Raw genomic sequence first — 14133 nt, forward strand, 5'->3', positions numbered from 1 at the left:
GCATGTTGAACCAGATGGTAACTAAGACAGTAACAACACTTCATCCTGAACTCACTGTGCCTGTCTTCATGGACCTGTAGCATAACACCTCCCTGACACATAAAAATACAAAGTATGTTCATTAAGAATGCACATACTGTCCCTCCTCTGTCTTTGCATGTAGCCAAACTTGTTGAAGAAAAACAATAAGTTTAACGTTACAGAAATAAAAGCTTAATTAATCACCAATTACTTCACAAGTACAACTTGAAACATTTCTCCCGCTTGCTGCTGGGTGCAGGTGAAAGTAGGTTGACATTTCTGTTTACATCGCTGACATTTGTCACAGGTAAATCTTGTAGGTATCGCAATAAACATGCCGTTGTCACACAGCGACAAGCTGGACACTGGATTGACTAAATAACTACACACTCTTATTTACATTTGACACGTTATTCAAAACCGACAGCCTGTGTGTTGTTTGCAAAACACTGCCATTGATATACCACACTCAATTATCAAGCCCCTGCACCCAGAATGCACATGTTAAAAGCCATGTAACCAATTAGAAACCTGAGCTTGAACACTTTGTTGTGCACAACAATGGAGGCCACTTTTGGAGAGAGAGTTAGAGGAAGAGGTAAATGCAATATATTGTATTTTGTCTTGAGTACCATACAGTAACTATGTTCATGTCATCTTCACTCTCAGTAAAGTCATTGTGTCTGATACTGTTATGAGTATTGAGAATAAACCTATTTGTGTGTTTCCACATTGCATGTGTTCATTCATAGTCCATATTTACAGCGTGCTACAAATGAAAATGCCTAAAACTTTGACTTGAATGTCTTGTTTATTAATCAGCTAATGTGTTTCAATTCAGTTCATGTAAGCTTTACACACACATTCCTCTTTTGAGCGTCTAGTGATTATGGCCTGCATGTCTTTCTGTTCTAACTCAGCTGTCAGCTTCTTAGCAGTTTAGACAAACATCAAATTCATAATGTACAGACTAGTAGGACACAATAATGCTTAACAACTGTTCCATTACTGTGTGAACTGTATGAGATATCGTTCTCCCGCTTGCTGCTGGGTGCAGGTGAAAGTAGGGCGACAGTTCTGTTCACATCGCTGACATTTGTCATAGGTAAATCTTGCAGTTATGCAACAAACATGACGTTGTCACACAGCGACAAGCTGGACACTGCATTTGCCGACACAGTACAAACCGGAAGTCAGCGAAATAAAGTTATGCAAAGATTACTTGTATTCTCTATAAACGCATATCTGCATGTGAATGCAGAAATAAACGTATCCTCGTCAGCATGGGTACCGGAAACAGGGAGGCCAAGGGTCGTCAGACTTCTGGGTTCCAGGATTTAACTTTTAAAGCATTGTCATTATAGCCTCGTGTCTTTTATTTTGAAATATGTTCTTTAACTTCCGGTCCACCTGACTTTTTTTCTTCATTCCCCAAAACGGAAAATTGAAAGAAGTTGTTATCAAAAACCAAAACCGGACCGTTTTTTTAATTAGGTCTTCTTGTTATCCGTTTATTGATTCAGAAAACGGCTTTGATTTCCCGTTTTTGATTTAAAACGAAAAAAGGCTGGTATTTTCGTTTTTTTGGTTCAAACGAAAAATCAAACTAACAAAACGTACAGACTTTTTTTTATTAGGTTTTCTCGTTATCCGTCTTTTGATTCAGACAACACAAACGGGAAAATGGCTTTGGTTTTCCGTTTTAAATCAAAAACGAAAAAAGGCTGGTATTTTCGTTTTTTGGCTTTTGGTTTAAACGAAAAATCTAACTGACAAAACGTACACGGACCGCTACTGAATTAGGTTAGTTATTTTTGACACACAAGTGCTAAAGGTTATTCAGATATAATTTTTTTATGCTGCTGTAAATCCTCACTAATTAATCTACGGCTTAAAATAGTCCCCCAAAAAACTATGTATTCCTGTTTCAACTTTTTTTAAAGACAAAAAGAGGAGAGTAGCATATTTGGTGCATCGTTTTTTAAGGGTAGCCTAATATCTTCACCAGGAACAGATGGGTTGATTGCTGGTTGTCTAAGATATTGTTAGTTGTGTGGTTTTCATGGGATCTATTGTAAATATTATGCAAACCATTAAAAAAGAGTCAGACATTTGCGAACAAGAAAAAATTCACATTTATTTGATATCAAACAGGAGTTGAATTAAATATCAGCTGATGATGGGCTCTTACAAAAGAAATAAAATGAACCTAACCAGTGCTGCAACAACTTTTCACACTTTCCAACCATGTTCTTTTTTTCCATTTTTTCTGAATAGTTCAGTTAATAAATTAATTAGTGTCGAAGGATGAAATAAGTCCGCAAAAACTGCAATATCGCATTGATGTGAACATAAGTCTTTAAGCTGACGATTTCTTTCAAGTAAAATAAATTACACAAGTTTCCAATTGACTCCAAATCTGTGCATGGCCCGGTGTTAACAAATGTACTACTGGCAAAAACTCATCATTCATGAAAGCAAAAGCACTTCACAAGCAGATACGAGAGCATGATTCCATATGGACTGATATCTGGCAAAACTTTTTTTTTTTTTTTTTTTACATAATACGTCAAGTGTGAGAGGAAAAAGTACATTTCCACGACTTTGAGTAATCTTGTCTGAATAATCTTATTGACATTGAAAGGGCATAACTACTGAATGGTTGCCTTTTTTTCTTTAGTTTTTCTTTCTTCTTTCTTCTTTTGACTTTTTACACTAGTGGTACAGCAAAATATATTTTCTTTAGCTGTTACTTTGACAACAGTTAAATGTGCAATAGAGAAAATATAAGGCCTGAGTCTGAATTAGTGGTTTCTTAACTTTAGAGTCTTGACTGTGTAGTGGAGCCACACTAGCTCTAGTTCTGTACTTCATGACTAAAAAGACCCTGGTTCTGCAAAGTCCCCAAAGGATATGTCAGGAGTTTCATAGTTCTTTGCTTGGAGTATTTTTTTGAATCCCTTATTCTTCGACAGTACAGTACAACAGAAAGGCCAGACTTTTCTCTGACAGTGTGTTATTCTCTGCACCTCTTTAGTCCAACAGCAGAGCTCTCACAGTCCACATTTGCCTGGCCTCAGATGAATGTGTTTTGTGTGTTAATGGTATCTGTGTGCAAAAGTCATTTCTTCATTTGTTTTCCCACCCAACAACATTTCACTTCCTGTCCTAAGAGAAAGGGCATGTGGAGTGCGGAGCGAGACTTGCCAGCTCTCTTGACATCAATGGAAAAGCAGCCATCTGTTCAAACCTGTGCAAACAAAGAGTGCCGAATCAGAGGCTGGTAATGAGCTGCATTTGTCCGTCGCTGGGTGCCTCTCCTTCCTGCGCACAGTCTTCATTGTTGGGCGGGAGGATGCATCCGTCGCTGGTGCCTCGGTTTATGTGGTAGTAGGACATGGGCTGCGGCGCATCACCGAGTTCAGGCATGCTTTTGTGATACGCGTCCTCGCTCTCGCTTCGAGGTGAGGGGGAGAGCTCCTCTTCCTCCTCAGGGGGGTACGGCGAAGCTGAGGGCGAGGGTGTGTCTCTCAAGTTTGGCATGCTGGTGTAAAGGGAGTCTCTGTTATTGTTGGGTGACTGGGAGCCCATGTCCTCCAATGCAGTAACAGTCTCAGAGCCATTGCCGCCCGGCCCCTCCAGGCGCCTGGGGGCCTTCTGGGCGCTGTAGAGCAGAGAGTGAGTCCTCTGGGGCAGAAGAGGGGCCTCCAACACCTCCTTGTGGTGGGGGTGCAGGAGCAGCTCCAGGGTGGCGTGGCCTCCTCGTCCACCTCCTATCTGGGGGGGTGATGCCTCGGCGTGATCTGCCACGATGGCGTCATCCTCGCTGCCGCTGTCACCCCCACCTCGGTCCACTGTCACCCTGGTCTGCGGAGGCAAGGCTCTGTCCTGCTCCCTTGGGGTGTCGCGGCCTTTTGGGGCCCCACGGGGCCTTAGGTTGTTGTGGACAATCTCAGATATAATCATCTTCTCGAAGGCGGCATCGTCAAGGTGGAGACCCCCCAGGTCACCCGTGGCTCTGACGCCCACGGTCTCATAGTCATCGCCGCGCAGGGAGTAGCTGTTGTTGAAATTGCCATTGAGGGGGAGGGTGTCCATGGCACTGATGTCCCTGCTGTTGCTCAGAGAGTGCTGTCCTGCAAATAAAGGCAAAACGAATGTGTGAGATGAGATTTTTCCCTTTTTTGTGTAACTAAACAGTGTCTACTACACCATCCACATACAACTTGATACTGCTCAGGACACTTCACTCTTTTGCTCTTTGATCTCAGGGTTAATTTCATTTTTATGCAAATATTAAAAGCTTTGAAAATTCAAAGGAGAACCCAATCAGCTCTCTACAATGTCCATCCTCATTATGGCTGAATATCATTAAAGCCAATCTAAGAGATTATCCTGAACAATATTGGAGAAATTAGAACAAAGGGTGAATTAAAACTTTAAAAATACAGTACAGCAAAAAGTAGCACATGACCAGGTTGACAACACAGCACCATACGAAAAAAAGCAAAAAGGATAGAATGAGAGTAAAATAAATAAATGAATACAAGCTGATGGGGCAGTGTTGTGAAATAAGCAATGAATAAAACATTCAACCTGTTTAAAAAAAGGCAAGACAAAAGAGTAATGTCCAACATAGATGGCGAGCCACCTCTCCGCACCGGGGCCCCACAAGCACAGCAACAACCCCCAACACACCACGACAGACAGGCACGGTGCAATGACTCACTTTGCCAACACTCACATCAAGTGTGTCTGCTCAGGCTATCTGGCCTAAGAACAGCTGATGTGCAAAAAAAGTAAAACAGATGCTTTTTTTCAATTGCAGCAGAAACAACAAAATCAGAGAAATAAGACCAAAGTGGAAAGCTTGTAACATCCAGCCTGGATTCAGTCAATCCAAAACCTTGTGTCCTTGCTATTAACTATAATTTAGCTCACATGATGCATTGCTGAAATTGTTGTAGGTGGATGGAGAATGACAGCAAAATTATGTGTTAATCGGTTTGAAAGAGCTAAAGGACAAATCAAGGACAACTGAATCCTGGACTCAGCAGGTGAAAGGGTTCAGCAGCAAGCACAGTTTTTTCTTTAAACGTTTTTTCTTTAAACGTCTACAGTGAAAGAAAGGAATATTTTCTGAAAGTAGTTCTTTGAATGCCACTTTGTTTGTTGACACACACACACACACACACACACACACACACACACACACACACACACACACACACACACACACACACACACACACACACACACACACACACACACACACACACACACACACACACACACACACACACACACACACACACACACACACACACACACACACACACACACACACACACACACACACACACACACACACGTCCTCTTTTGTGCAGCCCGATGACTAAGCTCGTCACAGGGTAAACTGTATAAGCATGGTAGCAACTGAGGAAAACTGCTTTAAAAACGAAACCAAAGACATTTCTAAAAAGAGTCAAATGAGCACAGAGAGCAAGAGTGCAAAAAAGGGGAAATTGGAAGGTTATTAGACACCTCTCCGAAAAGACCCGCCTTTACATTTGCATTTTTTTATGTGAAGGCAGTGATTTTATTGCAGACAGGTACTGTCTACCGGGAGAGGGGGAAATGATGTGAACAGAATTCAACTGGACGCGGCGACAGCTGCACTCTGGGAACTGTTCCAGCAGCGATTCATCCAAGATGTTCTCCTTACTGATTTTACTGCATCGGATGAACATCTGCAGAGCATTACTTAGCATTAATACACTTATAATAGAAGACACGCTCATCCTTTCCAGGAGCTAAATGTAATGACTATAGCAGGCAGAATTTTGAGAAAGCTTATGTTAAACTTGACAGTCTCTCACCGCTTATTTCATACTTGGTTGGTGATCTTCACACCAGGTTTTGACATTTGCGTGTCATGCTGCTGCCTGCTCTCCTCAAACTAGTTTCCATATGTTATATTGTTTTATCCTGTTTGTCACTGCTTCCTGACGCTCCTGTGTAAAACACAGCTAAGTGCAGCGGTTTGCCTCAGGGGGAGAAGTGGTTCTACAGGCAGAGACAATGTTTATTTATACTGACGTTCAAAATAACGTGCTAATTAAATATCAACACTTTTTATCTGTCTCTGGTGCTCCAATGTTAAAATGTAATTACTACAATGATTAAGCAAGTAAACATTTTAGGGCAATAAAGCACAAGCTGTCTCAACACACAGACTGGAGCATCGGAGCGGCTCGCCTGCTGCTGAGCTCACAGACAGAGAAAAAATGGTCTTTGATTTTCTTTGCAAACATTGTTTGGTCCCAGCCCTGCTTCAGTATCTCCGAGTGTGAAGTGCTCTCGTTGTGCTGTAAGCCAGCTCGTAGCACAAAGCAGGACGGCAAAGGCTAAAGCAGGTTCAAGCTATACATTATGGCAACTCCTATACTTACACACTCTGCCATCCTGCTGTTTTGTATATTCTCTTTTATCATCAAATGCTTGGAATATCTGAGGGCTACGACTCTGCCCGCATTGCGTAATGAGCTTCTGTTTTTTCTTCTTTGATTGTTTTTTTTTTTGCTCTGCCAGTGAAGATCTAGGTCACCATACACACTGACATGATTTATTAAATCTATTAAAATCGTAGAAAACTGAAGACCCTCTAAACATATATAAATATAATGTATAAATATCTTTCATCTGAAAAGGATAAAGGCATAAACGATTCAGAGCAACGGGTGAAGATCATATTCAACTGAGAGGAATTCCCATCTGACTGCTCAGATATAGAGAAAAGATTGCATTGACGGGAGTTTATCTACGTCTGTGTTTACAAAGGGGAAACGTGCTTAGATAAGAACTTCTGAGAATTCAGAGGTGTGAGTGGAGAACAACAAACAGTGAATCTAGGGTAATTATTCAAAACATTTTTAGAGCCCAAACCTCAAGATTTTTCCTGTTATTTTTATAAATCTAAATCACTTGAAGAAGAAAGTTCAAAGAGAAGATTAATACCACTGAAGCTACAGCTACCTGTTAGCTTAGCACAACAATGGAACCAGAGGGGGAACCTAGCCTTGCCTATCAGACTTTTTTTGTTTAATCAGTACAGAATATTAAGTGGAAAAACAATAATTTGGGAGATTTACAGGGATTATGTAGTGGACTGTGTTATTTACAGGGACGAGTAATGCCTTTGATTCTCCCGTGGTTTCCTAGCAACTGGTCAGAGAATAGTCCAGCCCATAACTCCCTTCGTAAACTGGAGGGTTCGATTTTTATATTTGATGCATTAAACCAGTGGTACCCCCACAGACCTATCAGATGTTGTTCTGCTTTACCAACACCAGCCATCAGGTTCAAAATGTGTTCATTTGAATATTTCATTAACTGTCTCTTATAAAACGCTATTCACTATATTTGTTTTTTACGTTGTTAACATTTTTTCTCATACAATTAAATTGATAATATTTAGGATGGTTTGGATTTAAAGTGTACATACTACTTTTAGTTAGCCAACCAATTTTAGCTTACTGTTTAGTCTTCTTTGCTCATTTGCTAAATATCAAGTTGGAACTGTATATTATATTCTTATTTTCTAATTATATTATATATTTTATTTTCTTTCTTTCTATAGCAGAGGTATAGTTAATAATCACTGAACTAAACAAACAAGATATAATCTGTTGTTTTTTTTAGCTTACAGGTGCTGCTTAACAGATGCAAATTATATTATCTTTTTGTCCTCTAAAAAGTGAATTTGAACAGTCAACATTTTACCTTAAAACAAACACACACATGCATCCACACAAATCAATGTAAGAATAAAAGTGGAGGGAGGATGTGCACCTGGGGAGTGAAAGGCCGGTGGAGAGGGGGTGTTGCACACCACCGTTTCTGCCAGCAGGTTGTTATAAGGGTTAGTGTCGTGGGTTCGGAGGAGAGGGTTAGTTAGGAGGTAGTTGCCAGTCATCCCTGAAATAACAGGAGAGAGAGAAGGAAAAAAACAGTTGAGGAAAAAGAGCTGGAGGTACTGTACTTCATGGTCTGTGGTGGTGCGCTGGGTAGCTGTCGACATAAACAAACACTGACATTTGCTGTCCAAAATCTGACATCACATAAGATTTATAACCTACAATATGTCTGCCTTCTATTATGAACACAAAGCAGCCATAGAAACGTGTCTCATAGCAAGACATTATATAAACAGTCAGCTGATTTAACTGACAAACAATATTATCGCGACAAGTGTTGACCAAAGCATGGCAACACAATCATCTCCAGTGTTTATGTGAAACAAATCTATCTAAACAAACTCATCCAGTCAAGAAACTAGACAAAACATGTCTAAGGGGCCCGCCATAAATAATACAGTGTTCCTATCATCCTGATCATGCTTTTGGAAATCCTCAGAAATTGTATAACTAGTCTCAGTTATTTGGATGGATTGCTGAGAAACGTTGTACTGGCATGTGTTTAAAATTTTTTAAAAAACTGAAATTAATTCATAACTACAGCCAAATCTGCAAGGGCGCATTCTGCAGCCTGAGATGCTGGGATCTCTCCCAAAACCTTCTCTGACCTCAGCCTGACATTGATCATCTCCCCCACTTCTGCCTCCATCCCGACAATCACTCTCAAGTGAAGATGAGTCAGGGAGGACGCTGCTAAGCAAGACTCGCTGAGATTTGAACTCAAGTTCTCATCAGTGCCTCACAAATATCACGCCATTTCTGTCACAGCTCCTCGCCTTTTACATGATCCAACCGAGCAGGAAAGTGTTGGAAAAATGCTGTGAACTTTAGTACACAGGAAGCATTAAATGCGTTTTTTTTTCCAGTTGCTAAACACTAAGAGAAATGCAACATTAAAACAGGGTTTCATCTGCCACTTTTCACAGCTGCTGCAGAGCGGTGTAAGCTCCATTGAAGTGTTTATTGTGAACTCGGATCACAAAGTGAATATGTCTTTTGGTGGCAGTGGAAGAAACGCTTGCTTACCCTGGTTGAGCGTGGAGGTGCTGTTTATGTCTCCTGAGATAAAGGATGACTCCGACTGCTTTCTCACCGTGTCGTTCCACATCCGCCTGATGCGGCTCTGTGAACAGAGAAAAGCAGTCATTGATCAGGGATTCAACATCGTGCTGCTCTTATTCAAGGCTTCTGGTGGAGGATGGAGCAGCTACGTGGGTGTTGAGCCCCTATACTTGTATATAGGATTAAAATAACCCCCTGCCTTATGATATGGTGACAATAAAAAAGACGAGAGACCAGTGTGTCAAATTCTAATTTAAGACAAAATCCTTTAGGTTTCTTTCTGTTCCACAAGGTCATGGTTAAAAGTATAAAATAACTTTTAAAAAGGAAATGATTATAAAAAGATAAAAAAAATGCTTTCTAAGATAAGAGATAAGATAAGACTTTATTTATCCCGAAGGAAATTGTTGAGCCAGAGTTACAGAGATACAATAAACACAGCAGCATAATAATAAAACTGTACACTAACAGTGCAGTAAAAAGAGCAATTAAATATCTACAGGAAACACAGACAGTCACATCATTAATGTAAATGTCTGTCTGCTAGCTACAATTTACTGGCCAATATACAGTATAACCTGTAAATTAAAAAACTGAATAATATTACTGCACTTGGAAAGGTAAAAAAAGGAAAGACAGGCCATGAAATACATTGAAAAAAATAGATTCCACTGACATATAATTAACTGGAATGATTCTACATTAAAACATTTTCACGCATGGTGTTTCTAAAGCCTAATCCGTAATTTATCTAATTCCCAGGGTCGTCCACGCACCTGTGTTGCAGATGAGTAGCGGGCCGTGGATCGAGACGTGGCGGTCTTGGCTGCGCTGTGGGGGCCTTCTGATGGCAGCGCGCCGCAGCACTGGGACTGACGGAAACATTTGCTGTACTCTTTGCGGACCTGCAGAGAAGCAAATGACGGGCACAGACTGAGCACACAGACAGCGAAACAACAATCCCCCTATGGGAGATGCAAATCCCAAATCTTCAACTCAAATGCCAACCAGCTGACAGCAGTTTAAAGGCTATATCTGTAAGGACAGGGATAGCAAACACTGTGACAACGTGGGAAATGTTGTAGAGAGGAAGCACTGTGATGTAAGAGTTGGTAAGGATGTATAAATATCATGAAAAGTAAAATCTCTAAATGTCGCAATTTAAATGTTTACAGATCCACACCTGCAGAGCAAGGATTAGAGAGATATGGAAAGTCATTTGCGATTCTTGGCAGTTCCATGTTATTTCAGAGAGGCTTCCACTAGTAATCCTTTGTATTCTTAATTATTTATTGGTAATTAATAAAACGTTGAATTTTTTTGAAATGTCAGAAAAGTACCCTGGGCCGAAGATATTCGGAAATCATCAAATGAGTAGAATAGCTTTAATGATGAATTGGTGATGAAATTAGAGGATTAAATCATTTTCTGTATATTAACTAATTGATTAGTCGGCTCCATGATTATGTAGAATAGTCCGTCTTTGAATTCTTACCTTTTTCTGGAGGAGGCAGTGGAAGATGAAGATAAACATTCCTTGCAGAGTGTTGAAGATAGTGAAGAGGTAAGCCATCACAATGGACGATTCATTGAGGAAGAGCAAGCCAAAGGACCAGGTGAGGCCCAACAGGCAAAGTAGGGCAAACGCTCCCAACACCCACGACCTACAAAAGAAAGAGAAGAGAGATATTAACGAGTGAAACTGTAGAGAGTTGCAGTAGTTTTCATGTTGGTTTGACGTTCCTCTGGCCCTGGACAGCAGCTTGTTAAAAAAGTAAAGCAGAAGCTATTTTGCTTTTGGGCAAGTTGCTGCACTGGCTGCATGGTGTGTAAATGCTGATACTACGTTTTGGAATGAATGTGCATTTCTTATTTGACACTGAGTCAAAAAGTATTTCCTTGGTCCTTTCTTGGAATTGTTGGCTAAAGAGCATGCAAGCACAGCAGGTTCTTCCTCAGAGGCTTCCAGGAAAGCCTAGAGGAAATCAGATAACTTCAGCTTCGATAAAGAGGCCTATTCGTTATTGATACACCAGAGAGAAGTGAGCCATGCTGAGAGAGATACGGCAGAGAAACGAAAGAAATGGAACAACAACATGTCACTGTGAGAAGATCCACACAAATAATGAGAGTGATGGCTCATTAGATCTGCTGTCCAGAATTTGGTGCTTTTAAAGCAAGAATGAAATAAAATATTCTGAGTTATCAAACCAAGTGCAACCAATTATTTCCTTCCTATTTTTGCGAGTTACTATATGTGAAAAAAACCAAAAATAAATAGCGGATTTGAGAAAGGCCCTAATTAATGATAGGTAATGAGTTTTGACTTCTTAAGATAACGTGTGATATCAAGCATTCCTAGATGTGGGCTTTCTGTGTGCCAAAAACAAACCTTAAAGCCAATCGAATGCCTCTTTTTCTGTGTTTTGGACCAAAATCAGAGCGGCTATTAAAAAAAATAAGCGCCCACATAACATATTTTGGCCTTCCCTCAAACACATTGTTGAACAATAATCTAGGCAAAGAAATGGACAGGGATCTGTATTTTTATCGAGCAAATACAGCACACTTAAAGGGGAAATATGGAGGTGGGAGACTTCTTCTTTTCCGTTTTCACCATCGTTAAATCTGTACTTGGTGTCTCTGAATCTGTTTTTCAAGGAATTTGTTAAGTATGCCAGCAGAGGAGCAAAAAGATACAGAAAGGCCAGAAATGCAGTTATGAAGAAAGAAAAAAAGGCAATATAACCCTGCATAGAGCAAATAGTGAAATGATAAAATGAAGGCAGCCCCTTAACGGAGGCAAATAAAATCTGAAAGGGTCCGGTCGGGTTTAAGAGAAGAAGAAATCAAATAAGTGTGTTGGTCAAATGCGGCTTTTGAGATTCCAGGCGGGAGGCAAAAGCAGTAATGGTTCATATTACCCCCACTCAACACACAGTCACACACACAGTCACACACACACACACACACACACACACACACAGTCACACACACACACAGTCACACAGTCACACACACAGTCACACAGTCACACACACACACACACACACACACACACACACACACACACACACACACACACACACACACACACACACACACACACACACACACACACACACACACACACACACACACACACACACACACACACACACACACACACACACACACACACACACACACACACACACACACACACACACACACACACACACACACACACACACACACACACACAGCAAGCAAACCACAGTGTGGCCACCTAATCTCCCAGTGGTCAGCGCTCACCTGATCCCCCCCAGCCTGGTCGAGTCGGGTTTCATGGAGGTGGAGTGCTTCACCATCTTGAACATCGTCACCATCAGGAAGATGACATTGACCTGTCAAAACAGACGTACATCAGGGTTAACAGACGGCACTTAGAAAGGCATCAGTTTTCTGAAGCTGACAGCGGGGGTAGGAGGTACTCAGGCCTCTGACTTAAGTAAAAGCACTAATATCAAACTGATTAAATTCTCCACTACAGGTTAAAGTCCTACCTTTATGTGCTTTATTAGTAAAAGGATGTAAGTATAATCAGTCAATGAACATCAAGTATTTAAAGAAATCAAATGAAAATACTCAATACAAAATTATAATAATCATAAGTAGGAAAATACAATTTAATACACAAACCAATTGTATATCGAGTTTGGTGGTTCAATCAATAACAAAGGATCATATTCTATAAGCTCTTATATGTCGTCAAGTATTATTGGACTAAAGAGTATGATGTTCCCTTTTCTGTAATGGAGTGGAAGTATAAACTGGTATGGAAGAAATACTTAAAGGTGGGGTAGGTAAGTTTGAGAAACCGGCTCGAGATACACTTTTTAATGTTATATTCCATGGAATGCTCTTAACATCCCGATAGTAATGAATATCTTCAGTGCTTTGACAAAAAATCCATAAAAACATGTCATCTGTGGAAGCCGTAGTACTGTAAAAAGCACGACCAATCATTTTAGCCGGCCCGGCTAAAATAACTGGATGGCCTACCTGCCTGTCAGCCTTCCATCTGTGCACAAACTTATCTCGTGCCCTCATTGGTCATGTGCGAGTTCGTGTGTGTTGGAGGAGGGGCTCTGTAAGGAAGTGGCAGATTTTTTCCGGCTGTGTATTTTCAAATTCTAGCACACTCGAGCTGGTTTCTCCAAAATGACCTACCCCACCTTTAAGAACCTCAAATATGTACATGGTTGCTACCACTCAAATTCTAATTTTCTATTTACTTTAGATATTAATTCATCTACAATAGATGGTTTTGCTCTATTATAACTGAAAACCAGATTCTTTTACCAGAAGGATTGAAAAATGTTTTGCTTCATCGCAGACTATAAAGCATACCGACTTCAAAAGAGATTGCAAAATAACTGTGGGAGTTTGACTTCTTTGGTCTACTTCACACAGCTATGCCCTTCAAAATACTCAACGTTAAGAATGTTTCTTGGCTCGTTTGACAATATTTTCAATCTAAAAGTGCAGATCCTTGTTGAATACAAGACTGTATCTCGAAAGGAGTCCAAAGCAAACCTGATGTAGCACGGACATACCTTCGTAAAAAAAACACAGAAAGGAAAGAATGGAGCTCAGTGCCATACTTTCGAAATAATTTTTACTGAAGCCAGGAAAAATATTTAAGTGATTCAAGCCATACGCTCAGAGAGGTTTCCATGCTTTCAGTATGACTCTTGTTAGAAATTAAAATCAATATTTGATGATATAAAATAGATGAAACACTAGTACTTTTATAACTGTTTTATTGTGAAAATACTTCCGGTTAGCTTACGCCTGTGGTTAAAGTTTATTTTGAAAAGCTATTCTGGAAGGGATCCCCGAAATACCAACAGTAGCTTGACTTCAGGTTTTAGGGAAAAGTAACGATTGCAGCCGTTAAAATGTATTAAATGAAAAGTCATGAAAGAGATAAGGAGTAGAAAAGGCGTGTTTAGTTATGTATTGAATGTACAATGTCAAGATCCTCTGTTATGTGCGATATCAGACATTGGTGAAAGGAGGGCGGAAGATT

At 40.3% G+C, this 14133-nt stretch overlaps 1 protein-coding gene across 5 annotated transcripts in view; it reads right to left on the minus strand.

The window, feature by feature from the left end:
• Nucleotides 1–2138: 2138 nt before the first annotated feature.
• Nucleotides 2139–14133, minus strand: part of adgrl2b.1 (adhesion G protein-coupled receptor L2b, tandem duplicate 1) — a 121127-nt gene continuing 109132 nt past the window's right edge. For 4 of the 5 annotated variants that reach the window (XM_079650837.1, XM_079650835.1, XM_079650836.1 and 1 more), the window contains 6 exons: nt 12354–12445; nt 10555–10723; nt 9836–9964; nt 9024–9120; nt 7873–7998; nt 2139–4157 (listed from right to left, as the gene is read on the minus strand). In XM_079650837.1, the coding sequence (XP_079506963.1) occupies nt 3295–4157; nt 7873–7998; nt 9024–9120; nt 9836–9964; nt 10555–10723; nt 12354–12445 (1476 nt within the window). In that variant the 3' untranslated portion in view covers nt 2139–3294. The remainder of the gene's footprint in view (nt 4158–7872; nt 7999–9023; nt 9121–9835; nt 9965–10554; nt 10724–12353; nt 12446–14133) is intronic. The other variant, XM_079650838.1, reaches the window with a different exon arrangement.

The sequence above is a fragment of the Notothenia rossii genome, assembly GCF_949606895.1.
Source record: "Notothenia rossii genome assembly, chromosome: 9".
NCBI lineage: Eukaryota > Metazoa > Chordata > Actinopteri > Perciformes > Nototheniidae > Notothenia > Notothenia rossii.